Below are 26,121 nucleotides of genomic sequence, written 5' to 3' on the forward strand. Positions count from 1 at the left end.
TGAAGCAACTGAAATTTATACTGTCGAACAATTACTTTCATGATCTGTAGTATGATAAAGACTGCTGTAACAGAAACCAGCTGCTGGAGTCCGAATTAAACAAACAAACAAAAACATTCATTCCTGTCTTCTTGAGTGACTGTCCCACAGAAGAGCACATTCAGGGCAATCATGAAATAAAATCTAGAAAAATAAAACGCAGGAAATACGAGAAAAAAAATGTTCCACAATACAATGGAAGTATGATTTCTTAATGTTTAAACTACACCACGTCTCTCAGCATGTTCAGTAAAATACACTTCTTTTAACTGTTTACTGGTTAACTGCTAATGAGAATATCACGCAGGGATCTCTCACCATAGGTCTGCTGTTCTCTGTCTCTGTGTGTGTCTGGTCCCACACACAGACTGTCCTCTGTATGAGTGTATCTTATCAGCCTTAGGATCCTTTACAGTCAAAGGCCGTGAGACACAGATGCAGGAACAATGTCTCCGAGCCGCCTCACCGTCCCGGTGGGGCTCCCGTTACTCTGAGGTGAGGGAGGACTCCGCCCTCAAAGCTAGGTGAGCTGCTCTGTTAGCAATGCAATGAGCATGGACTGTATCAGCGTTGATGGACAGCTGTCTGTGGCCAAAGATTCAAGTATTATAAAAGGTCAAATGCACATCATCCAGTACGTCCCCTTCCCAATCCATGATGCTGTTGGTTGGTTCTTCTCCATTGGTTTGTTGGTTGGTTCTTGGTTTGTCTTCATTGGTTTAGTATGCAAACGTAGTATTTGCCTTGAGAAGAATAATGCAATTCTACATTATAACATAATTTCAGTCCCCAACCAATCCTCCTTCAGCAGGGGTGGGGTCATTCACATGCCCTTTGATCTCATCTGTTCAGTGTTCTTTCTACTGAATGCAGATAAAATGTTCTTAATCATACTGTTATATCTTTTAGTGTTTCTCTTCATTGTACCTGCGGTTTGAAGCTACTTTTAAAAGGAAGTTGACAGTTTCTCCAGAGATACTTCTTGATTTTTTTTTTTTTCCATTTCTTGCGGCTCCAAAGTTCTGTTGGCCGTTAATTTGGCGAGAGAGGCCAGAGAGGGGTATGGGGGATTCTGAGCTAGGAGGGGAGGGGTGTCTGTGTGTTGGGAGGGGTGGAGGGGGGGCACCTTGCTGAAGGGGCGGGGCATTCCCACATGGGGGCGAGGTGTGGCCTCTCATCGCAGTTTGGAGTCTCCGTAGGTGTTGCGCGGGACGGACATGAGCTTCTCGACACAGGATACCTGTGTCTCCTGCAGGGAGCCGTGCCAGGAGGCGCCGGCCGGCTGCAGCTCATCCCTCCGGCAGTAGCTGTAGGGCACGGTGTCGGTGCGGCTCTGGATGTAGCCACTCCGCAGGAGGGCCCCGCAGTACCGGCTGATCCGCTCCACCCTCCGCAGGATCAGGTGCGCTTTCCTGGGGTGGGGAGACAGCGCCAGACAGCAGGGGGTTACACACACACGCACACACTCATCCTTTACTCACCCAGGCTGAGAATGCTGCTGGTCAGGTATGCCATCAGTTCACATACGGGTTAACACTGGCTCTTTCTGGCGCCCCTGAGGACGGACTCATTACAAACTTTTACTTCTGTGCCATCAAACCTCAGTTAAACAAACAGAATTTGGATACAATCTCATATGGGCCCAAATAAATGCCCAAACTTGGACCATCTCATTGAAAAAAACACAGGACCCAGTTACACAAAAGAATTGAGGAAAATTGGTAGGCTTGCTTTGGAATCGTGCTTTTTCAGTTTGCATGAGGTAATGCCCCCGAAATTCTTTACATTAATTTGGAATCATTTTGATATCAATAACTTTAACGTCAAATTTATTTTTTGCAAGTGTTATTGATTTACAGAGAATAAAAATGATTTATAGGGAACGGTCGGCCTTCTGTTATTGTTGTACGCTGAAAGTGCTTTTTGAGGAGGCAGTGTGCATCACAGCGCTGACCTGTAGAGTCAGGATGGGAAGGGGGTGCGACCGCCTGCAGCTGGCCTGGTGGAAGCAGCCTGGGTGGGTTTTAAACCTGGACAGCAGAGTCTGCACCCCTGCTCTTTCTACAAGTGTCCGCAGCGAGTCGGGACCGCGGGTTAACGTCTCCTCTGACAGACGGGAGAGACCGTCAGAGTGTTTCATCTCTTCAGTCTCTCTTGTCAGTGTGTGCAAACCCCTCTCCTGTTTGTCTGTCTGGCCGGTTTATTAGATTTAGAGAAAATACACGGAGAAAACACTCATCTCATGCAAAACAGCTCACAACCTTAACAGGACAAGACATCGCAAACTGATTCCAAACAGAGAGAACAGAAAAGGGGGAAAAAGCCTCAAATGGTTTTTACTCCCAAAGAGGCATGAAAACACAGAGTCAATTGCGCAGAAAGCTTTTTTCCCATGTCAAAAAGTCAGTGCAATAACAAACGTTCCAGAGACGTGCTGCTCACCCGTGTCCTCTGACCGGCTCGTCAGAGAAATGAAGCGCGTCCCAGACTATCTGCAAAGCCACTGCACTGCACCCCCCCGGCCCCCTCTACAGCTACAACATCAAACCCCCCCCAGTCTCTCTACAGCTACAACATCAACCCCCCCCCCCCCCGCCCCCTCTACAGCTACAACATCAAACCCCCCCCCACCCCCTCTACAGCTACAACATCAACCCCCCCCCCCCCCCCCCCCCCCCCCCCCAGTCTCTCTACAGCTACAACATCAAACCCCCCCCCAGTATCTCTACAGCTACGACATCAGCGCCCCCCCGCGGTTTCTCTACAGCTACAAAGCCCTCTGGTATCTCTCCCACTGCAACATCTATGCTGGTCTCACCACTGCTGCTTTCACTGCCACCAGAAAACCACAGCTGGTGTTGGTGGGGCAGTAGAGGGTAGTCTTCTCTCTGGACCAAGAAAAAACCCTGTTTTGTAAGGGTAGAATAAAATTAAGATGAGTTCTTAACTTTGACTCAAAATTAAATGCAAGTGCTATTTCCTCCTCAAAAACAAAGCCGGTTCAGTGGAGAGAACATCATAATCACTACATTGAAGAAATTAAAATTAAGTCACTTATTTTTAAGCCAGAGTTAAGGACATGTTTTGACTGAATCCAGGGATAAGTCTACAGTTCCAAAACATACTTTTCAGTGAGAGAGATCTTTGTTTTCCTCACACTGTATTTTATGTTTAGAGCTGGAGAAGACAGAAGGATGTAGCCAGAGAAGAGGTATGCTGAAATTCATAGGGTAAAACATCATTATTCTCATTAAAGAGGGGCCTTTCTTAAAGCAGGCATGTTGGAACCCTGATTGTATTTGTAATTGAACAGTAAACCTGCTGTCTCAGTAATCCTCACTAGAGCAGAGGCTTGTCTTGTGTCAACAGTGGTTTGGTCCACAGGCTCCCCTCTGGAGCTTACTGCAGTAGCACAACAGGCTTCACACCCAGCACCTCCCTAACAAGCACCTCCCTAACAAGCGTGACAAGAGGTTATCATGTGAACTGGGGTGGGTGGGCAGGGGAGGGGTCTGTCTCTGACTTTCACTTGGTGGCCTACTTATGTCATTAGTGCAGATGGGGGGGGTTGAGGTTGTGGAGGTGGGGGGTTGAGGTTGTGGAGGTAGGGGAGGTGGGGGGTTGAGGTTGTGGAGGTAGGGGGAGGGGGGTTGAGGCTGTGGAGGTGAGGGGGGTTGGGTGAGGCGGTGGAGGTGGGTTGATTGGTTGAGGTGGGTTGATTGGTTGAGGCGGTGGAGGTGGGTTGATTGGTCGAGGCGGTGGAGGTGGGGGGGTTGGGTGAGGCGGTGAAGGTGGGTTGATTGGTCGAGGTGGTGGAGGTGGGGGGGTTGGGTGAGGCAGTGAAGGTGGGTTGATTGGTCAAGGCGGTGGAGGTGGCGCGGCTGGGTGAGGCGGTGGAGATGGGTTGATTGGTTGAGGCGGTGGAGGTGGGTTGATTGGTTGAGGCGGTGGAGATGGGTTGATTGGTCGAGGCGGTGGAGGTGGGGGGGCTGGGTGAGGCGGTGGAGGTGGGTTGATTGGTTGAGGTGGGTTGATTGGTTGAGGCGGTGGAGGTGGGTTGATTGGTCGAGGCGGTGGAGGTGGGGGGGTTGGGTGAGGCGGTGAAGGTGGGTTGATTGGTCGAGGTGGTGGAGGTGGGGGGGTTGGGTGAGGCAGTGAAGGTGGGTTGATTGGTCAAGGCGGTGGAGGTGGCGCGGCTGGGTGAGGCGGTGGAGATGGGTTGATTGGTTGAGGCGGTGGAGGTGGGTTGATTGGTTGAGGCGGTGGAGATGGGTTGATTGGTCGAGGCGGTGGAGGTGGGGGGGCTGGGTGAGGCGGTGGAGATGGGTTGATTGGTTGAGGCGGTGGAGGTGGGTTGATTGGTTGAGGCGGTGGAGGTGGGTTGATTGGTTGAAGCCAGCTCAAAGTCATGTTGATTCCACGTCTCCATCATGTGCAGCAGAGAGAAGGCTGTGACACCACACTTCCTCTGTGGAGTTCACTGGGGCCACGCTGTCTCACAGCTGAAAGCTTCACCAGAACCAGAACCACACTCATCAACCCAACTATAATACTAATATCACCACTACCACCACCAACTACACGCTTCTGCCAGTGTCACTAACTGCACCACATCAAATGGATATAGGTCAAATATTTTCAATAAATTATTGCTGAAATGTTAATTCAAACATTATTTCCATTTCAGGCCAACCATGGAAAAGTACAGGATTCAAGACACAGACAACACCAAAGCCATTTATGCTGCCTTGATGTGTCTTCCTTATGGACCCTGCATTTATGAAAACACCAAAGTGCTGGCTTACCAATAATAACAACAATCACAGCCACAGTCAGGCTGCTACTCTGCAGCCAGCTTCTCTGTATCCGTTTCATTGGACTACAGTAAATTCATAAAGACTGATTTCTGCCACCTACAACAGACAGAATCCTCCAGGCTGGCTCCGACTCAAGTCTCTCTCGGATCTGAGTAAGTAACTAGTTACCACTAGAGCACATGATTTCATATTTAATTTCAGGCATTCTCCCTCATAGTATTCTAACTAACTGTGTGTAAATTACTAATGTAATTTAAATATATATATATATATATATATATATATATATAATATACACACTGAACATATTGAAAAAAGAATGTAAAATAATCAGATCACCCATCAAACCAACCACCAGCTTGTGTACAGTCATCCCTGTCGGTACAGGCTACATTTTGGGGGCTCCTAAACTTTTTTCCTTATTTGTGTACCCCTTTTTAGATACGCTGCTATATAAACCTCTCTCAGAACCCCCCCATTATTAGGAATTGCTGATATCACTGTTCCTTCTGCCTCTACCTGAAAGGAAGCTGTACATGGATTGCATACAAAGGGATTGCATTACAATGCCTATCTGTGCTTCTGTGCACTGGTGTACTGCACACCAAACTGACTCATTTTAGGGTATCTTTTTAATTAATAAAAACGCATTTGTCTTTAATTTGGATCACACATTGGAAGTAAAGGTTATTATAAACTACACCCCCCCCCCCCCCCCCCGGAAGAACAGGAGCACTCTGCCACTGCAGGAGCTCACTGGCAAACCTCACACGATCAGCTCAGTGCTTACAGGGGTGACTGCCAAGCCCACAAAGCCATCAATCACGAGAGCCAAAAAAAACAAAACACAGACCGACACTATCTGCTACTAATGAAATGGATCTTTAAGACAATGCTGAGCACAAATGGTAAAGCTTCATTTTCCAGCTGGCCCGAGAGGAGCAGCAGAGCCTGCTCTGGTTTAGGTGTTGGAGAGCCATTAGACGGTGACAGGGCTGATGAAGCCGTGCTGGAGGAGCTGGAGGCTCCGTCAGGCTCTCTGTACAGGAGCGAACACCAGGCCAGGCACAGCTCTCCCCTCTGGGGGGCCGAGGCCTGAGCTCAGATGCTCCCTCTGACAGCTCGCTGGAACCCGCTTCCCACCCTGGAAGCTGGCAGACACTGTCAGTAAAGGAATCTGAGACACACCGAGACTTGCACTGTTGTGGGACAGCGCTTCACTGAGCGAAAACACTTATTTAGTTACATTTTTTCTGCGTGTTACAAGCACTCAAACACAAAGAGGGGATATTACACAGCAGCGCAGAAGAGCTGTTACACCGGTGTCTGACAGTTTAAAGTTAGTTAACTCACACAACCAAATCATACTGACAAACTGTCTAGTTTTACAGCAACAATATTAAAATTTGGATTATTTTCAGAGCTGGAGATTTCCCCTGCTGTGTTCGAGAAGCAGCTCCACAATGTAAAGATCTTTTTGTAGAGATTCTCCCACTCCATCACCCCTCTGTAACTGTGGGCTGCAGCAGGTACCATAGCACCACTGTTTAACAGCTCAGCACATTCAGGAGCTAAAGGAGACAGTGAGACTGTTGTCCGAGTCACCCTCCATGACCCAGCACGTGTGGTATGACTACAGCATCCTGCACCACATCTTACAGCAGATGTGTCAGGTCAGAGTGCAGAGTGTCTCCCTCAGTCTCCTGACTGTAACTGAAAGATCTTTTCTTTAGCCCTAATAATTCCCCACTTTGTCACTACGTAACTGAACATCAGTAAAAGAAGAAGGTAGTGTTGTAATTTTGTATCTTCAGTGAACGGAGTATTGCATTTTATCTTCTATGACCGGAGGCAAGACCAATCAGAGAGGGTTTACAGAAAAATACCTGGAAATATTCATGTCTTATTAGCTGACAGGTCTCTATCAATTCTTCAGTTGATGGGGTTATTATGCCAAACGCTAGCTTACACAGTCAGTCAGTGTGAGGAAAAAACAGATATACAGAGTTTTTACCAGTAAAGGGGTTGAAGCTGAAGCACAAACATCCTCTCATGCTGAGCCAGGAATAGAAGGTGTGTAAATGTCTATATGAGCTCCAAGTTACGTGAACATGATATGAGCAGAGCGTAAGTTTTATACAGCTAACGTACTTTGCATTGCACTGTAGCCAGCTAAACCGTTAGCAATGATAGCTTAGTTGTCCCTCTCCTTGGCTAGCGACACCAAACTAGCCTAGTCTCATGTTAGTCTTGTGCTAGCCAAAAAGTTTTATATTTTATCGGTCTGGTAGTCCTACAAACAGTGATAACACCTGAGGCAAGTTTTATGACCAATCCAACTTTTTTTCTGATCATGTCATACATTGACAGCTAAGTTACCACAGCTTCCATAAAACAAAACTTTAAGCTACTAGCTGAGCTGAAAACGTTAGTCCATTTAAAAAGTTGGCTCACTCACGAGAAATGTCAGATTAAACTAGGAAATAAACACTGAATCTAAATGATTTAGATGTGTCACACACACATCACTGTAGGTCAGTGTCAAGTGTCAGTGATAGTGGTCATGAACGATCATGAACCTTTCGGGAGCCTTCAGACGGTGGACGAACAATCGCCTGTCAGAAATTGCCTCACCAGTTTGCGCTTTATATACAATGGAAAAAAAGGTGCCATTGTTCTGCCCTCCTCACACTCTGTAGTGTAATTTGAAAGGCAGCTACACACCTTCCCAATCAACAACCTGTGGTTATAAAATTGATGTGATTTATTGATAGAAAGGGTGAAACTAGACAGAGAAAAAAGAAAAACTCACGTTACCTTAGAGTTGCATGAATCCAAATAGACCGTAGTTAGGCCTACTAGTTAACAAAGTTGGGCTAACTAAGTAGAATCAATGCATTTACAGATGTCTTTTCAAGCGTGAAGAGTAAATGAGTTAAAATGTCATAGCAACAATCTTAACCTGATGGCGGTTTCCCTTCATATATTGCAGCCTGGACAAGGTGGGTCGTAACTATACTGAAGTATTTAACCAGCTAATTTTATTTTAAAAAGACAGAATTCAGTCATTGTCTTCTTTTTTCCACAGTTAACAATATTTTCTCATGTTTTACTATCTGTACCACTGAGGTGGGAATTGTGGTTCATATCAAGTAGGTCCATCAGCAAAGATTTTGCAACCAAATTATGAAAGTTTACTCAGTCACTTTGAGTAGTTAGCCGTTTTCAACTCGTATTCATGAAATTGCCATTGTATTATGGGTTCTGAGGATTTTCCATCATGTAGGCCTAGTAATAATGGTAGTAGCCTAGGTATCTGATATGACATTCATTTTGGTTTGAGACATTCGAGTGCCTGGAATATTCATGTGCAGATTATATGGTAAATCAAATCCAAAACCTTTCCTTCCTCCTCCTTCTCTTCTTTGATGGAGAAGAATCTGGGCTAAGCCCCTGATGGTTGACAGTCCAGCCAATGCCCCTGCTGAAAACCTGCTTATAAACCATAATTGTGACTGAGTGAGATATCGAGTATTATTCTGATCATTGTGTGACGTATTTGTTAAAAAACAATTGGAATTCAGAATTTCCCAGTAGTCAAATTGCCTGCATATTAAAGGAGAAAAATAGCAGCATTAAATAAAATAATTTTCCCATGAAACTGACAGCTATTTGCAAAACATGTTAAATTCAGTGAACACACTATGTACACATACACACACTATGTAATAATGTAGAAATCAAAACTCAGTATGATAGCTATGATCATTCAAGTGGTCCTACCATAGCTGGATGGCCTATTAATATTAAGCATATCAGACCAAAAGGATGGCCAGCTAGGAGCAAGTGCTGCGAGTCTGATAAGGAGGAAGCAGAGAAATCAGACCAGGTGAACACAGAGGAATCAGACCAGGTGAACACAGAGGAATCAGACCAGTTGAACACAGAGGAATCAGACCAGGTGAACACAGAGGAATCAGACCAGGTGAACACAGAAGAATCAGACCAGGTGAACACAGGGAAATCAGACCAGGTGAACACAGGGAAATCAGACCAGGTGAACACAGAGAAATCAGACCAGGTGAACACAGGGAAATCAGACAAGGTGAACACAGAGAAATCAGACCAGTTGAACACAGGGAAATCAGACAAGGTGAACACAGGGAAATCAGACCAGGTGAACACAGGGAAATCAGACCTGGTGAATACAGAGAAATTAGACCAGGTGAACACAGAGGAATCAGACCAGGTGAACACAGAGGAATCAGACCAGGTGAACACAGAGGAATCGGACTAGGTGAACACAGGAATCAGACCAAGTGAACACAGAGAAATCAGACTAGGTGAACAGTGAAGAATCCCCATCATGCTTAGCTTTGTCGGTGTGCCATATGGCAGGCCGTCTAACATTTACAGCATTTACAGAATGGAAACGTGTGAATTCACGCTCGCTTTATGAAGTGCTGTTAGCACGAAAACTTATTCACATCTGTCACAGTTTACAAGCTGACATGCTTTTATAATAAACTGCTGTTTATACAACAATAATACACTGGTCACATAATGCATGTAAAACAACAGCACACAACTGTTTTTTCAAAGCAGTCTGACATTATTTGTCTACTGGATTTTATTTTCAAATGCATTATACTTACTTAAAATAAGACCTACAATAATGCTGAGGTTTACACAGATATGTTCCAAGAATGTTAACTGTTTAGTATGATTTATTGTTGTCTTGTCCTCTGGAAAACCTGAATTTGTTGTGGCCAACCACAAAATATCCACTGGATAACCATATTTTTCTTATTTCATGCCCTGTCAAGTACATGTTTGTGTGTGTGTGTGTGTGTGTGTGTGTGTGTGTGTGCATAATTTTTACTTATTTATTTTTTCGCCAGCATTTGGAACCACTACTTCTCCCGCTGGTGTATGAACAAAGACGTAACCAGTAACTTAGGATTCTGCAACTTAAGAGTGTTCCAAACACTGAAATCCCGTGCAGAGGAACGGTGTGTTATAAAAGGTCAGAGGTCAGGAGTTGGGGGTCGTGGGTGAGTGAGGGCTGAGGGTTCTGGGGGGAGTTAAGGACTCAGGGAATGGTGTTCCAGTGCCACACCAGCATAAGGATGTGCAGTTGAGAATGAGGACACAGCTGACTGCTGGAAGATGCACAAAGAAAGTAAATGAGAGTAAGGAGTTTTTCGGCAAGGAGAAAGAACAAACCGTACTTCAAGGAAGCAGACCTTGCTGTTGCATTCCTGGGGACCCGAACACAGGTACCGTCTGTACAGAATGTCTCTGCTTCTCCTCAGCTGGCTGGGGTCCGTCCCAACAAAGTGTCCACTCAAACCGATTCACTGAGAGGGGGCTGGAGCAGTCCCCCAGGCGAACACGCGGGCGCCAGGCGAGCCGTGCGTGTGAAGGAGCGGAGCGTGACGGCCGGTGCCACAAGCCCATAATTCCACCCCGCCACGAGCGCACCTGCCAGTCTGAGCGTGCTAATTCCGCCACATTAAAGGAGCGAAGAGGGGGTAAAAAAAGAGAAACGCGGCAAAGAGGGTTTTCAGCTCCACGGACTCACCGAAACGCTGATGCGGGGAACCACAGAGAGCACCAGCGCGCTCGCAGACAGACAGCAGAGATACAGCCCCGGCACACACATCCAGCAGCACAGCGGCTTGGGTATCTCCCAGCCGAGCAGTCTCCTGGACACAGCAGAAAAGCAGGATGGGACAGGCCTGTGGACTGCTCACGTTTCACTTGGCCACAGCTCTACCTTTTAAAAAGCACCACTGATGGAGCGGGATCACAAATTACTGCAACAAGGCCAAACGCTGCCAATTTCAGGCCGTAAATAACATCCCTGCTTTCATCCAGACACTTCCCACAGGACACTCCCCCCGGGGCCTGGTCACCACCTTCTCAAATAATGGATATGGAATCTTCCTCAAGATGAACTCCTTCCAGATTTATTAATAATTTATGGTTCCAGGAGAAGCTTCAGGTTTGCAAGGGGCTGTCCCAGGAAGGGGGCCACTATCCTCCCCCCACCCCCCCTCCCGCCCTTCACCCCCCCACCACTCCACCAAAGAAGAAAAAAAAAACATTTGAGTATGTGTTTCTACCACACTTAAACTGTCAGCTCACTGAAGCCATAACCTCACTGGAACAAATATGCCATTCAACAGCCTTGCTCAGATTCCTTCCCTCCTGTTGTGTGCCGGCTGGCTACTGAACAATTCACACATCTTGCATGTAACCTTGCAGAAAGAGTGAAAAAATAAATAATAATAACCATCTTAAATAAAAAATTCAATACAAAAGTATGTATAATGACTTAATGAGGATGGTCCATGTTGGTCCAGACACTGGTCTGAAAGATTCTTTTTTGTGGAGACAGAGGAACTGCATTTGCAAGCAAAGCGACACTCAGATTACCTGTCTGCACTGCACACATAACTAATTAACACTATTTATTGCTACTTTCTACCTTCATAGCACAAGTAAGCAAATCTGTCGGGTTGCACTGAAAGCACTTGCCTAGCAGATAGCTTTATCCATTTTTAGGCTTGGAAGGGGTCAGACTCACTACCCATGTTACAGGGTAGAAAAACACAGTGGAAAATCTGATCTTCCCTCATTCCTAAACTAACCATCATCCATTCACATCCTACCATTAAAAAAACAACAACAAAAACAAGCTACAGTTGTGCAACAGCCTGTAACTTTCCGCAAGTCACGAACCTTTCCCCCAAAACCGTTATTGTTGAGGTTGACAAGTGGACGAGTGTTTTCTAACGGAGGCCAGAGCAGGTCTGACTCAGTGGCCCCAGCTTCACCCTTCCTCTTCAACAGACACAAACAGACAGCCGTAAAAAAAAGCCAGAGAGAAACGCGCCGTGAATTCCCGCGCTGGACGCTACGCTTCTCCCCAGCAGGAGGAAACACAAACGACACCGGAGGTCTGCGGGGGAATGATTATATGGCGGCCGCGGCGGTGGCTAACACTTTTAGCTTCTCGCTGACTTTTCCTTTCCACAGTAAATCCAGGGGAATCATGCGAGAAAAGCAGCAGGGAGGGACACGCCCTGTCACACAGCGGGGCGCTACACACATGCAGCAGGAGCAAACAAACAGGAAGGAGGCCTACGAAAACCAATTAGGAGATGAGCGGTTAGGAGCCGTCGCGCTCGCCAGCGCCGCCAGCTGCTTCCTCGGGTCTAGGCGGTGACCTCTGGTCTCGGCTGCGTGGTGCAGCTGGCAGTCTGGGCCAGCAGCAGGACACCAGCCTCAGATCACTGCACTGAAGGTGCAGGAAAACACACACACTCACACTCACACACACACTCACACTCACAGCAACACTTCTGTTTCACAGAGAATAATGGAGACCGTAAACACAGGGCGAGGGTTTGGTTGGAGGAACCAAACATTTTTAACACTATATAATTTACAAAATAACATTGCCATCTACCTACCTACCTACCTACCTACCTACCTATCTATCTACCTATCCACCTATCTATCTATCTATGTAGACTTCCTGATTATATGTCTATCTAAACATGAAATTAATCTGAGCTCTACGCGGCTGCACCGTGTGACCTGACACCCGCCAGAACGCGATCGTGAGCTGTTTTTAAATACGGCCCGTTGGAGTGCAGCTCCAGCTCTGTGGCCGCACTGATGGGTGTACTGTACGGCTTTATTTAGGCATTTTTCGGAAGCAGCTAAAATGGTGCAGATGGTTTTTCCCCCCACATCTGCGGCGTGGCTCTGCACCAACCCACAGAGCACAGAAGGGCTGGTCTCTGCGCCAATCACAGCTCCCGGTCGACACTGAGGGTGTGGCCTGAGGAAGAGTGACAGGCGTGCTGCCAAATGAGGTCAGCTTGCACAATGGCATGATCTCCTGGAGATACAGCAACACTACAGATCATTCATGCATCTGTCATTTAAGACCAAGTATCTTTTAACTAACAAACTGATGCATGAGATCAGGGCCAGAAATGTTGGGAGCAGTCAGAGAAGATTGACCTCCTGGGTAGTGGCATCCCATCCCAAGGCTGGGTCACTGATACGTCTCAAGCAGAGCCACCACTGGGATCTCAAACTGGATAAAATGGCGACTGTCCAAAGACTGAGCTGAAGATTTCTGGAAGCTCACGCTGCCTCCCCCTCATCAGACTGCGCTGACTGTTGAGGGAGCGAGAAATCCTCTCCTCACAGGAAGGCTGGATAAACCGGACTAAAATGGGCCTGAGCTAACCTGGCCTATGATGGTGAAACCTGAGCTGAGCTAAACTGGGCTAAGATGACATAGGTTAGGCTAGGCTGAAACGGACTGGGCTAGGCTGGACTAGCCTATGATAAACCGGACAGACTTAAAATGGAGTAGGGTAAATGGAGCTGGGCTAAGACAAGACGGGTGACGCTAGGCTAAGCTAGGCTGGTCTGAGCTAGGCTAAGGCGGGCTGGCCGCTGTTTCTGCTTGTGCTGGCCAGCGGTCCCTGAGCATGCCTGTGAGCCTGGTCCAGGTCAGACACCACTGCGGCTCTGTGGCTTGCGGACTAACCGACATTTCCCACTGCAGCACAACAGAGACGGAGACGAGACGGGGCGGGATGGGGGGGGGGGCGCCCTGACACCCGCTCAGGTCAGAGGAAGGACATCTAAACACAGGACACCAGCTGCAGCACCCGCGTGCCCAGGGACTTTCACCCTCTCCACAAAAAAGGGAAAATAAAGACCAAACCATTTCTAAAAACAAACTTGACCCTGTGCAGCACTGGGCAGCCATTATGTTACAGGGATCAGCATCTGCACACTACTCTTATTTATTTATTTATATATATATATACATATATGTATTTCTATTCTTGGAGTTGCATGCTGAATGGAGCCGCTGTGAGCAGGGCGGAAAAGGTTGATGGTTAGCATAACAGGCAATATACCGAGAGGAAAACGAGAGAGAGGACAGCAGTGGGGTGCACAGCTCTGGTGTTTAAGGGTCTCTGGTTTGGGGGGGGTTTGTTGATACTCCATGACGACATTCAGAGACACACAGCACCCGTCCGTCTGGGTCAGAGAGGGGGCAGTCACCCTACAGAATCCCAGTCGCTCGAGGGGGTGATCCTGACACAAAGTTGGTGACTGTCTCACGCTCACAGCAATTGCTAATCTGTTTCTCTTTGTGTTGTGAGAATAAGGAGTCCGGCTGTTAGCTGAACACGCACATACTGGCAAGCAGTGCCTTCCTCCTAACGGCCTCTCATGTGTTGGTGTTTGTTTTCACTACCTCCCATCAGAGATTTTAAATGAAAAGCAAGAGTTCAATTTATTACAAGCAGTTTATTGATTATGAACATGCTGTGATTTCATTTAAAGAAGTAAACTGTTCTGTTAGTGGATTTTCTATGCTGGTTTCCCTTGCTCTTTCCCCAAAGCCTCCTGCAATATTCACTGAGAAAATCTGTGTGCTTTTAGGAGTGCTGAACAGTGTGTGCAGGTCAACTGATCTTCATGTAGTCAACATGCCCTGGTAGCCGGCAAAAAGAACAAAGAACAAATCTATCAGCCACACGGTGAAACAGCCAATGGATATGTGCAACTGCCACACGGTCTAGCGAGGAAGATGAGGAGGAAGAGAATTATCAGCTGGTTCCCGAGGAAGAGTAAAAAGAAAGATAAAACTCAAATGCCATCTTTAACATCTTTAGCGTGGCTCAGGAGCTGTGATTGGTATAGAACCCAGCATCCCTTATGAAACAGCAAGAAGACAGAGGGAGGGAGAGCAGGCTTACACTTAACAGGGGCGATGTCTCCTTTGTTCTAACTGTCTGAGTAGCATTAGCTGTGTTGCAAAACCTCATCTTTGATGGCTGAGCAGCTTTACACCTGTGTGAATGTGAAGGACCTCCAAGACTATAAAAGCAGACTAAATATAATGACAAGATGAGGCTTTTCAGGCCCTTCCAGGTGGAAGGCTTTGGTTTATGTAACTGAGTGCTCTGCGTAAAAACAAACCCCATTAAAGACATGGGTGATAAGTTGCTGACAGCGATTGTGCAACTTCTGTTTGTCTTGGACATTCGCTCCACCACCTTCTCCCCACAAGCTCCTGGCAAAGGAACACTTTCATTCGGGGACTTGTGACCAGCCACCTTTAGGGTACGAAATATTCATTAAAAAATTTTAATTTAGAGGAAATAAAAACATCTGGTGAACTTAGGTAAACTAAAATGAAAATACATTACGGATATGTGTGCATTTTTTTCATGAGATTTATGTCCTTATAAAACGCTGGTCCAATTAAACAAACCTGCTCATTAAAAGACTGGATTTATAGAGCTAGATTTGCAATTAAAGCTTGCACAAATATTGCAGAGTCCCACATTAGTGCCGAGCACGGCAAGCCCCGTCACAGTTGAGACCCCGGGATGGGTGCTGGAGGACCCCCAGAAAGGCTGCCCCCGTCAGCACTCTTTTGGGGGTACAGCACCCCGATAATGTGACTAAACAGGGTACACACTGTTAGTGCCGTAACCATTGGCAACACACAACTCCTTAAAGGCCACGGTTAAAACGCAGCTGTGTAAATAAGCTGGGAAATTTGCACCCTCCAACGAAAACCATCAAAGGAATTTAACTGGGGGAAGGAAAATGACGACGTCGACCAAAAGCGTCACGAGCAGCCCCTAAAAACCAGCGCTTCTGAGAGGGGCCCGTGCGGTCGACAGCGGGGGGGCTGACATACAAGGCCACCTGCACCTTGGTTCTCATTCTACCCCTCCTCCCGAACTTGACATCAACACAATCTCATCCACATTCCCTTTTCAAAGGCAGCTAAGCATCATGGGAAGGCAGCTGAGCATCATGGGAGGGTAGAGGGAGCCTCACCTGGGGCCCAGCTCATCCTCACTCCGCCACACGAAGTCGCCAAACTTCTCGTAGTGGGAGTTGTAGTGGTGCTGGACGCGGTAGAGCATGGGGGGAGAGATCTCCATCAGCGTGTTGTAGGCCGTCTGCTGCTCCTTCCCGCTGGTGTAGCCGTTGTACAGGTTGTACACTTTGTCTGCAATCTCTGTTATGAAAATGAAAAAGGTCTGAGCAGGTGGGCGGGCTTAGATCTGTCAATCAAACACATCTCATGCTTCATTGGCTTTTGGAGAATACTGAGGCTGCAATCCCACAGTACAGCAAAACAGTGACGTTCATTGCTGCTGTCAGGTCACCCTGATTGCGCTGGACTGCAGAGTGTGAGGGTCAGTGGACCCATCAGAGGGTGTGTGTAGAGGAGACCAGAGAGCGGGAGTGAGAGGGTTTGAGGGAGGGGGTGTGTTGGGCTGGAGATGGGGGTATGCTGAGGTGGGACAGAGAGCGCATGGGGGGGCACTGACAGAGGGGGAGCACCCTGCACCCTACCCTCCGCTCTGATGTCGTCCACCATGGGGCAGGAGGTCCTGACGAAGACGAAGCTGGACTCAGAGCGCCGCCCTCGGCTGTCGATGGCATACAGCGTAAACCTGAGAGAGAGAGGAGTAGAGAGCGTTACACCCTGCATCACACCCCCTCAACACGCCCCACAACACACTCCCAGCAACACACTTTCAACATGCCCCACACCTAACCCACAGTGTGCCCCCAGTGTTACCCTCAGCCTGTCCCTGACCTAACCCCTCCCTGCCAGAGTGTCCAGCCTGCCCCCTCAGGGGGACCCGAGGGCGTGTGTGAAGCAGGGTGGAAGCTGTGAAGGCAGTGAGGGCAGCTGAACCTTCACAGGAGGAAAAAAGACCCTGAGCCGTGGCCAGTGCCCAGTCACCTCCACGCTAAAATATGATGCTTGCGGTACAGAATGTACCCACTCCAAAATGTGTGACTTTTATCAGCCTCTGCTGACAGCCACAGAATTCACATTTAAAAATATCCACAATTCACAGCAGGTTTGGAGTGAGGATTCCAGAGGCTCGTGTTACCTCTCTGCATTCTCCTGGCTCAGCAGACAGAAGCAAAGCCATTAGGCCAAATAGCTGCCTAAACAGGCCTGTCTGTAACTCCAGCATTCGGAGCAAAAGCATGAATAAATGCAGAAATACTAATTCTCCTGCTACCAACCTTTTCCCCAGCATGGCTCCAGGAAGCCAGGCTTAGGGGATGAGACAGATTTATGTCATGTGATCACATGGCACGGTGGCCTCCTGGACTGATGTCCTTGTTATGTGGCTGCTATGACTGTCAGTCACTTGCTGAGCTGAGACCAAGGCAACCCTGCATGTGACACACTTCTGTTTTTTTGTGAGCTGGAAACTCAGGTTGCAAACTCTGCTGAACTGAGCAGCAGCAGTCCCACACAGGAGGTCAAACCTGCGAGGTCCTGCTAACAAACACAGTCCCGACTCTTTTTTAATAAATTTGAAACACCTTATTTTCCCCATTTTTCTCCAAATTTGGAATGGCCAGCTGTGTCATGAAGCTGCCCCTCACTGCGACCCCCACTGGCCTGCGATCGAAACAACAAGTGATTTCACCATCCGAGGCTCACTGAAGCCTGTCGAATGACATCATTTTCTAATCTGCCAATCAGAGAAATGTCCCGTGCAGGCTGGCATCTGACACTGAGTGGACATCCCTCAACCCTACAATGAAACATCATTAGTCTGCATTACACTTAAAAAGATGAAACGCAAATAGAAATGTGAGGAATCGACCAATCAGCACACAAAGGGAGGCAATCTCCAAACCCCACAGGGCGTTGAATAAAGCTCCCTGCTTCTGCGGGGCTTGCTCTGATTGGCCATCGCTCAGGTTTTGGGTAGGGGAGCTGATCACCTGGTTTCTATGATGGGCAGTGATTGTAGTTAAACCAGACTGCTGTTCTGGTTTAAAAAATAGATTAAGTAAATGCAACTCATCTGAATACAATTTAAAGTGTATTTTTTGCACTAACAGGAATACTCTTTGTCCTATACTTTGGGGACTGTCCCTTATTTTCTATACGTAGCCAACATTGTGAGCTTTAGGCAACACATGAATCCCACAATGGGGGTTGTGCAAGAATCAAAAATAAGAAAAATTGCTTTCATATGTTTATCACAGTTAACGGTAAAGGACATTGCATTTGGATGGGATCTGGGCCTTCCTTTCAAACCGAAAGCAGCATGTCCTAAAGGCGTGTCTGAACCTCAAGGTCTACAGTTTAAAGCACAGAGAGATGGAAGCCTCTCTGTGCCCAAATGTCCTATAAGGACACCATGTGTTACTCAACTCTGGGCCTCCATCCAAAAGTCAATTACCCTGAGCTGTACAATATTTGAGATGTAAAGCCCTTTGCATAATGAAATTTGGGGCATAGGCTTCATATTCCCAGAGAGGGGTGTATCAGATGTACACGGATTTTGATGAAGTACTATAGCGGTGTATTGCTGAAATACTTATTTTTGTGCCCATATCTCATTTCGTCTGAGGCAGAGAGCTGCCTTTGCTATTCTGTGCTGTGCTCTGCTTGGACAGGAGTCGCTAACTGTTTTCAGGCACTGCCAATCAACCGCAATTTCAGCGGTTTACATCAGACGCGGCAAACAAAGTGGGGAGTCACACAGCGTTATTTCTGATGTCTTTAAAACATTTTCTTGGACCCAAACAGTAGGCATTTGTTAAGAGAAGCACAAATAAGCCACTGTTTGGTATGTACCTGCAGGCCGTTTCAGCCTGGCAGATGCACCTGGCCTGTTTGCATTTCCCGGGGGAATGTGTTTGGTACTCTTTAATGGAGACCATCTCCGTGCCAACAGCTTCTGAGCCTCCAACCGCAAAACCCATGAATGCTTCAATTAAACAACCTGCATACACCCCCCCACACCCCCCTCCCCCAAAACCATTATTATTGCTGAGGGACAGCTTAGTTCAATTGAACAGTATCCTGTTTATGTGAAAATGTTGGGGTGGCCTGCAGGCAGCCCCCGGGGTTGGGGTGAGATCTTTTCTCAAGTACAGGAACACCATGTGCTGAGCTAGGCAGCTGGGGCCGACACTGCACTTCAGGATAGCGATTTCAGCACTCTGCCTGTTTTCAGTTCAAACGCGGCTTTGCATGCTGAACTCTGACAAGCCTGCAACACTACTTTAGGATGAGGAGGAGGGGGAAGAGGAGGAGGAGGAAGAAAAAGAAGAAGAAAAAGAAAAATGTTGAGGATCCTCCTTGAGGGAAGTCCTCAGTGTAAAGACAGGCTTTTTGAATCCTGGTGCTGCAACCACTGTAGGAACCATATATTGTATGAGTGTGCAGTTTGTGTAACGTTCGCAAATGTGATTCAGATTTCAGAAAGAAATATAAGATTGAGTCTGACTTTCTCTTTACCCTAAACGGTCAGGCTAAAGCAGTTTCCTCACACACAAGGACAAAACGTGATGAGGTCACATCTGACATGGCAGAGTTGAAAGGGGTCCCAGTGCCATGTGACACTGGCAGAGTTGGATGTGTGAGTCATTTCTACACAACACATGTTACACTTGGTAAAGAGTGTCATTTACCATGCACAATGTATTAGGAATGCTTCCTTCAGCCATTGTGTCATGTTTATGTAGGTTTTATACATTCTTTCGTTGATGCGCTTAGAGTACAATGTGACTGTGCCCCTTTGCAGTACTCAACTGGAGCACTTTTGTAATATTTAGATTTCTGCTTCAGGCAGAAGAAGCTGCTTCATTACATTCCCTGACAAGCCTTCAGAATGATTCAGCTCATGGAAGACTAAAGCCCTCAGCCGAGCTGCAGAGCACTGAGCAAAATGATGAGGTTTGCTGTATAAAGAGGATATATGCAGCGACATGTTACACACGCACACGTGCGCACACACACGTGCACACACACATGTGCGCACACGCACACACATGCACGCACACACAGACACACACGCATGCACACACACGTGCACACACACACACACACATGCACACGCACACACGCACGCACACACACGTGCACACACACACGTGCACACACACACGTGCACACACACACGTGCACACACACGCACACATGCAAGCAGACACACACACACAGATACACAGACAGAGACAGAGACAGACACACAGACTCACACATACATACATGTAGATGTATAAGTAGATCAGAGACACAGAGAACATGAATAGTCATCCATCTCACGCAGATCAGCTGTGCTTTTTTGTTTTTCATTCTTGTCCTTATTTACAGACAGGCCTTGTTCCTGGGCATTAGCTATCTCAGATCTAAGGATAGCTTTGTAATTACAGCAGGGAATGCCAAAACAGCAGGAAACCCAGGACAGCAACCGGATTCCCGAAACAGAGCTGCCCAATCCGTGAACACAATATGTCTCCAACAGAGACAGTTCCACATCCTGACCAGTTATACTAACAACCCTGCGCCCACATCCAACTGCATCCATTTAAAACACAAACAAACAGAACAGCAAACAGAGGCCGTCAATGCCAGTCTCACGCAGCAGAGACGGCACGCCACGGCAACTAGGCGAGTGGTCACCTGACCCGCGGGACCGCTCACTGCCACCATGTTCAAAGCCTCTGAATACCTGTGCACTACAAGCAGCCAACTTTCTCCTTTTATCAATGAGTGGTGCTTTGCCTCTCTCTCTCTCTCTCTCCATCCCTCCATCTCTCTCTCTCTCTCTCTCCCTCCCTCCCTCCTTTCTCTCCCCCTCTCTCTCTCCCTCCATCCCTCTCTCTCTCTCTCTCTTTCCCTCCCTCTCCCTCCGTCCCTCTCTCTCTCCATCCGTCTCTCTCTCTCTCTCTCTCTCTCTCCCCCTCCCTCCCTCTCTCCCTCCCTCTCTCTCTCTCTCTCTCTCTCACTCTCTCCCTCCCTCTCCCTCTGTCCCTCTCTCTCTCTCTCTCTCTCACTCTCTCCCTCCCTCTCCCTCTGTCCCTCTCTCTCTCTCTCTCTCTCTCACTCTCTCCCTCCCTCTCCCTCTGTCCCTTTCTCTCTCTCCATCCATTTCTCTCTCTCTCTCTCTCTCACTCTCTCCCTCCCTCTCCCTCTCCCTCCCTCCCCCCCTCTCTCTCTCTCTCTATCTCTCTCTCACTCTCTCTTTCCCTCCCTCTCCCTCCGTCCCTCTCTCTCTCCATCCGTCTCTCTCTCTCTCACTCTCTCCCTCCCTCTCCCTCTGTCCCTCTCTCTCTCTCCATCCGTCTCTCTCTCTCTCTCTCCCTCTCTCTCTCTCTCTCTCTCTCTCTCTCTCTCTCTCTCTCTCTCTCTCTCTCTCTCTCTCTCTCTCTCTCACTCTCCCTCTGTCCCTCTCTCTCTCTCTCTCTCTCTCTCCCTCTCTCTCTCTCCAGGGGGGTGCTGATGTGTATCTGGGTCAGACTGGCCCGCTGTCCACACGCATTGTGCTCTGCAGGGAGAGTTCAGCAAGGCGGGCTGAGCTGAGAGCAGCCAAGCCTGTGCTGGAACCCTGTGCATCACAGAGCACAGCATCCTGCCACCCACATCTACATCTGCTGAAGCCGAGCTCTTCAACCATGACTGTGCGAACTCCAAGGCTGCATCAGTACTGAGCAACATGCAAAAGCATCCCTCAACAGCCTCTGAACCGCACTTTCTCTCATACAGACAGACAGACAGAGACACACACAGACAGAGAGAGACAGACAGACAGGCAATGCTACCTATATATATATATATTTTCAGGGTCTACAGTAATGTTTGAAATGGGCAGCAACACAAAGAGCTTGCTGTGCATGGCTGTCTCATTAGCCTGAAAGTGAGCAGTGTTTAAGTCTTTAAAATATCAGCTCCTCATCTCTCTCAGTGGAATATAACTAGCCACAAGCTACAACTGAGGACAGCAATTAACACCTGGCTTTCGTACCTCTAAAAATACCATGTCATTATAACCGCCCGGACACTTTAAGTAAATTACCGTTTGACTTCATTTGTTAAAAACACCACATTTTTTTCACCAGAATTATGCTGGACCGCCCAGAAATGTGCGTGTGCTCTGCAAAATGGAGACAAGGCCCAGGACTGTCACGACTCACATAGGGTCACGCTCTTTCATACTTTGTGAATGTGAGTACTGTTACATTTACATTTATTCATTTTGCAGATGCTTTTATCCAAAGCGACTTACAAGTGAGGTAGAGTACAACACAAGCAAAAAACCATAGTCAACAATTAGAAGTGCTGCATGACAAAGTTCCAAAGGTTGGCCAGGCAAGGTACAAACTAGCAAGTAAAGCTAATAGGTGCATTAAACCATTACAATTTTTTATTTATTTATTTTATAGTTTAGTAGGAGTGTGCTTTGTAATATGTGCAGATATTTGACAGTGCAAAGTGCAAAGTTTCATAAGCCTTCAATGCATCATGGACGGTGCCTTAATCTGCCCAATCAGCTGCTCTCACAGGGCACCATACTGCTTAAGGGAACACAGACACAGAACAGGGCCTTTGTCCTGGATTCATCATAATAAAAAAAGAAACAGTAGACAAAAACACCCAAAATAAGCAACAATTAGACAACAGCAACTGTTAGCTTGTTTTTTTTTTTTTTTTAAACATCCTTTTCTTCTCCAGGGTTCTGCTTTTAAACAGTAGATTTGTCTGACTCCATCTCTGCTGGGTTTGCAGACCGCAGCTTCCAACCGCTGCCTGATTCTCCCATTTGCAGTTTGGCCTTGTGTGTGCATTGCTCTCATTTTTGGGTTTGATTTTGTTATTCATGACGAAGAATGCACGGAATTCTCCGAACCTCAGCAGGGGCTTCAGAGTCCATACGACATGCACTCACTCCTTACCCCTTACAACTGTACTCTGCATCACATTGTTTAAATTCAATCTTCATATTACACTCCAGTGACTTCAATGGTTTTGGTTTTATCAAGCAATTTGGAGAGTTTAGTTTAGGTCGGCAGACATACTCCTCAGCTGGCTGCTCCTCTGGCTGGAGTCGTGGTGGTGGGGGGTTATGATGAAAGAGTCTTCACTACATACATATTCATTTCACTGCTATTATGCCTCCCCCCTGTGCTAAATAGAAACTTTTCCAGACCGAAACATGGTGTTGATGAAGATATGAGACCACAGCAGAACAGAGGGAAAAGGGAAAATATGTGTTTTTTTTCCAGGCTGAGTGATTCTGGGCTGTCTGGCTGGCTTGTTCTGTCCTGTCTTTCAGAACACAATAGTCATTCATGCTGATACTGTTGATAGAACAGCCTTCCAGAGCTGAGTAAGAGCTGTGTGATTTTCTAGGCTCACTCCAATGGATTCACACAGGGAAATTACTGCTCACCCTGCTGTGCTGCCTTACAACAGACACACACACACACACACAGGAACGCACACGCACACACAGGCACGCACACACAGGCACGCACACACATACACACACAAACACACACACACACATGCACGCATGCATGCACGCACACACACACATGCACACGTGCATGCACGCACGCACGCACGCACGCACACACGCACACACACGCACACGCAAACACACACACACACATGCACACACGCACACACATACACAAACACACACACACACACATATGCACGCACGCACACACACACGCACGCACACGCACACACATACACGCACACACAAGCACACACACACAACATATATGCACGCACGCACGCACGCACACACACATGCATGCGCACGCACGCACATGCGCACGCACACGCAGGCACACGCGCGCACACACACACACACACACACACACACAAACACACACACACACACACACATGTTGGACTGAGCAACTGAGTTTTTTTCCCCCATGAAGTAGTCTTGTTTAAGGTTCTTATTTCCCACATGCAAGACTTTACATTTAGCTAAATTGAATGTCATCTGCCAAGTATCTGCCCACTTTTGCATGCTGTTTAGGTCTTCATGTATTACTTTGGTTGATTCTATACTGCTGGCTAGACCCCCTAGTTTTGTAGCATCTGTATCATCTGTCCTTGTATATAAGGAATAGCAAAGGCCCCAACACCGATCCCTGCAGGACTCCAGTTCATACAGGACCCTGCTCTGATACAATTCCTCCCACAGTTACAGTCTGCTTTCAGTTGCTTAGACAACCAACTTCGAACCCACTCAGTGATAGCTCCTGGTATTCCTGAAGATTTCATTTTCACTATGAGCCTCTCATGCGGTACTTTGTCAAATGCCTTTTGAAAGTCCAAATAGACAATATCATAAGCTTGGTTTGAGTCTAAACACACTATAGCTTTCTCAAAAAAGTCCAGGAGGTTTGTTAAGCATGACCTCCCTCTGTGAAAACCATGCTGGCTATCATTTAAGATACCATTTTGTTCAAGGAATAATTCAAAATTGTCCCTAATGATGGATTCCAGTAATTTACATGTTAAACTGATGGGCCTATAATTTCCTGGATCAGTCTAGACAGGTAACACACACACACACACACACACACACACACACACAAACATTGCAGTGGCTATTTGTGGCTATAAAAGAGCCATAAGTCACTGAAATTTGTTTTTTGTAAGTCAATTCGAAGAGGCAAAGAGATGTCTTTCCATATCATCATGGATTCAAGCATGTTCCCAAGAGACCTGACTTTTTAAATGAAATTATTGCTATCAACTTGACATGGAAAACTCACTTAGTTAGCTATGGCCATTTCCTCATACTGAGGTTTCTCTACTGACATCGTCAATTTGCTGATATCAGTGGCTGGGGGGAGGGAACAGCTGTGCATTCATATCCCTGAACACTGACCTTGTCTCCCAGTAAAATGCTACTTATTTGCTGCATAAAGGGGGTTTTGGCATAATCAGTCCTCCAGAAGAGACTGAAAACGCAACACACCAATTGCCCTAATTTCTTTGAAATGATAACTTTATTAACAAAGCCTCTCCATTGACGTCATCAGTGCGGGTACCACACTAAGTGCCAGTGTCTGCCCAGGGTGAAATGAGAAAGTAGAAAACCTAGAAAACAACTTTACATGTTAGAACAGGCCAGCATGTATTCTTAGTCTCAGCATAGGTAACTAGCTGCTGTTTCATGGGTTACAACAAGTACCGGCCACACGTGTTCATCATCGTAAACCAGACTTTCTATAAGCTAAGCGGCACTCCAGTTCAGTCAGCCTGTCAGCCAGCCTCTCAGTCACTCAAAAAGGGAATCAGTCATCAAGTTAAATGAGCCAGTCATTCAGTCAGTCAATACACCAAACAGCCAGTCAGCCAGTCAGTAAAAAGAGAATCAGTCAGTCAGACAAGAAATTAGTTAGTTAGTCAGTCACTATGTTAGTCAGGTAGCTATTTAGTTCACTTAAATCAGTCAGCCAGCGAACAAGCAGTCAGCAAGTTTGTCAGACAGTCAGGTTCTAAATAATTCCATCAGGTAACAGTCAGACAGTAAATCAGTCAGTGAGCGAGTGACTTAGTCAGCCAGAGGTGAGCTCAGTCAGGTAGTCTCTGTTAGACACAGGAGCGTGGACGGAGGGCTGGTCTTCCCACCAGTGGACTGAGAACAGCCTGTCAGTGTGCCAGCGTGGGCACGGATCGCCCAGGAGAACAAAGCTAGGCCGCCATCTGCCTCGCCAATGAAAATGTCAAAACAGTGAGTAACATGTTGGCAACCCCCCCCCCCCCCCCCCCCCCCCATCACTCATCATCTCTATCTTTCCCCACTGGGCTCATTCCAGTCCTTCACTCCAGCCACTTTCTCTGAATGTCTTTTTCTCCACTGTGTTCTGTCAGTGTGTTACTGTGACAGGTTATGATTCAGGAGGCTTACTGATACACACACAAATGCTAAAAAAGTCAAATATATTATGTCAGTTTTATTGCTGAAACTGACCAGTACCAAAATGGACATAATGTTCTCTGATTTAAAGCATACAATACAATACCAAATGCACCTATAAATGCTGCAGCACCTTCAGGCGTTTACAGGAGTCTTCTGCAGCCCACAAGTCTTTAGCCAGGAAGAAAAAGAACACCAAATTTCACAAATTTCATTCCAGGAGCACCACTCAGCCAAGGAGAACGTGTGTGTCTCTGTTGGCTACAGAAACCCAACCAAACATCCCCACTGCCATTCCTCCTTTGGTAACACGCAAGCAGTTAACCAGCTTATTACAATAGCTGCTGTGTGTAACACCAGTGAGAGAGAAGAGACAGAGAGAGGACATAGAAGAGAGGCAGGCAGAGAGGGAGGAGAGGGAGTGAGGGGCGGGGGGAGAAAGAGACAAGGAGAGACAGAGACAGAGAGAT

At 47.1% G+C, this 26,121-nt stretch overlaps 1 protein-coding gene across 2 annotated transcripts in view; it reads right to left on the minus strand.

Annotated features, from left to right (window-relative positions):
- Positions 1-368: 368 nt before the first annotated feature.
- LOC118776334 (astrotactin-2-like) overlaps positions 369-26,121 on the minus strand; it is a 293,949-nt gene continuing 268,196 nt past the window's right edge. For both annotated transcript variants that reach the window (XM_036526605.1, XM_036526604.1), the window contains 3 exons: positions 16,284-16,384; positions 15,759-15,942; positions 369-1,451 (listed from right to left, as the gene is read on the minus strand). In XM_036526605.1, the coding sequence (XP_036382498.1) occupies positions 1,214-1,451; positions 15,759-15,942; positions 16,284-16,384 (523 nt within the window). In that variant the 3' untranslated portion in view covers positions 369-1,213. The remainder of the gene's footprint in view (positions 1,452-15,758; positions 15,943-16,283; positions 16,385-26,121) is intronic.

This window comes from Megalops cyprinoides, chromosome 4 (genome assembly GCF_013368585.1).
Source record: "Megalops cyprinoides isolate fMegCyp1 chromosome 4, fMegCyp1.pri, whole genome shotgun sequence".
Lineage (NCBI taxonomy): Eukaryota > Metazoa > Chordata > Actinopteri > Elopiformes > Megalopidae > Megalops > Megalops cyprinoides.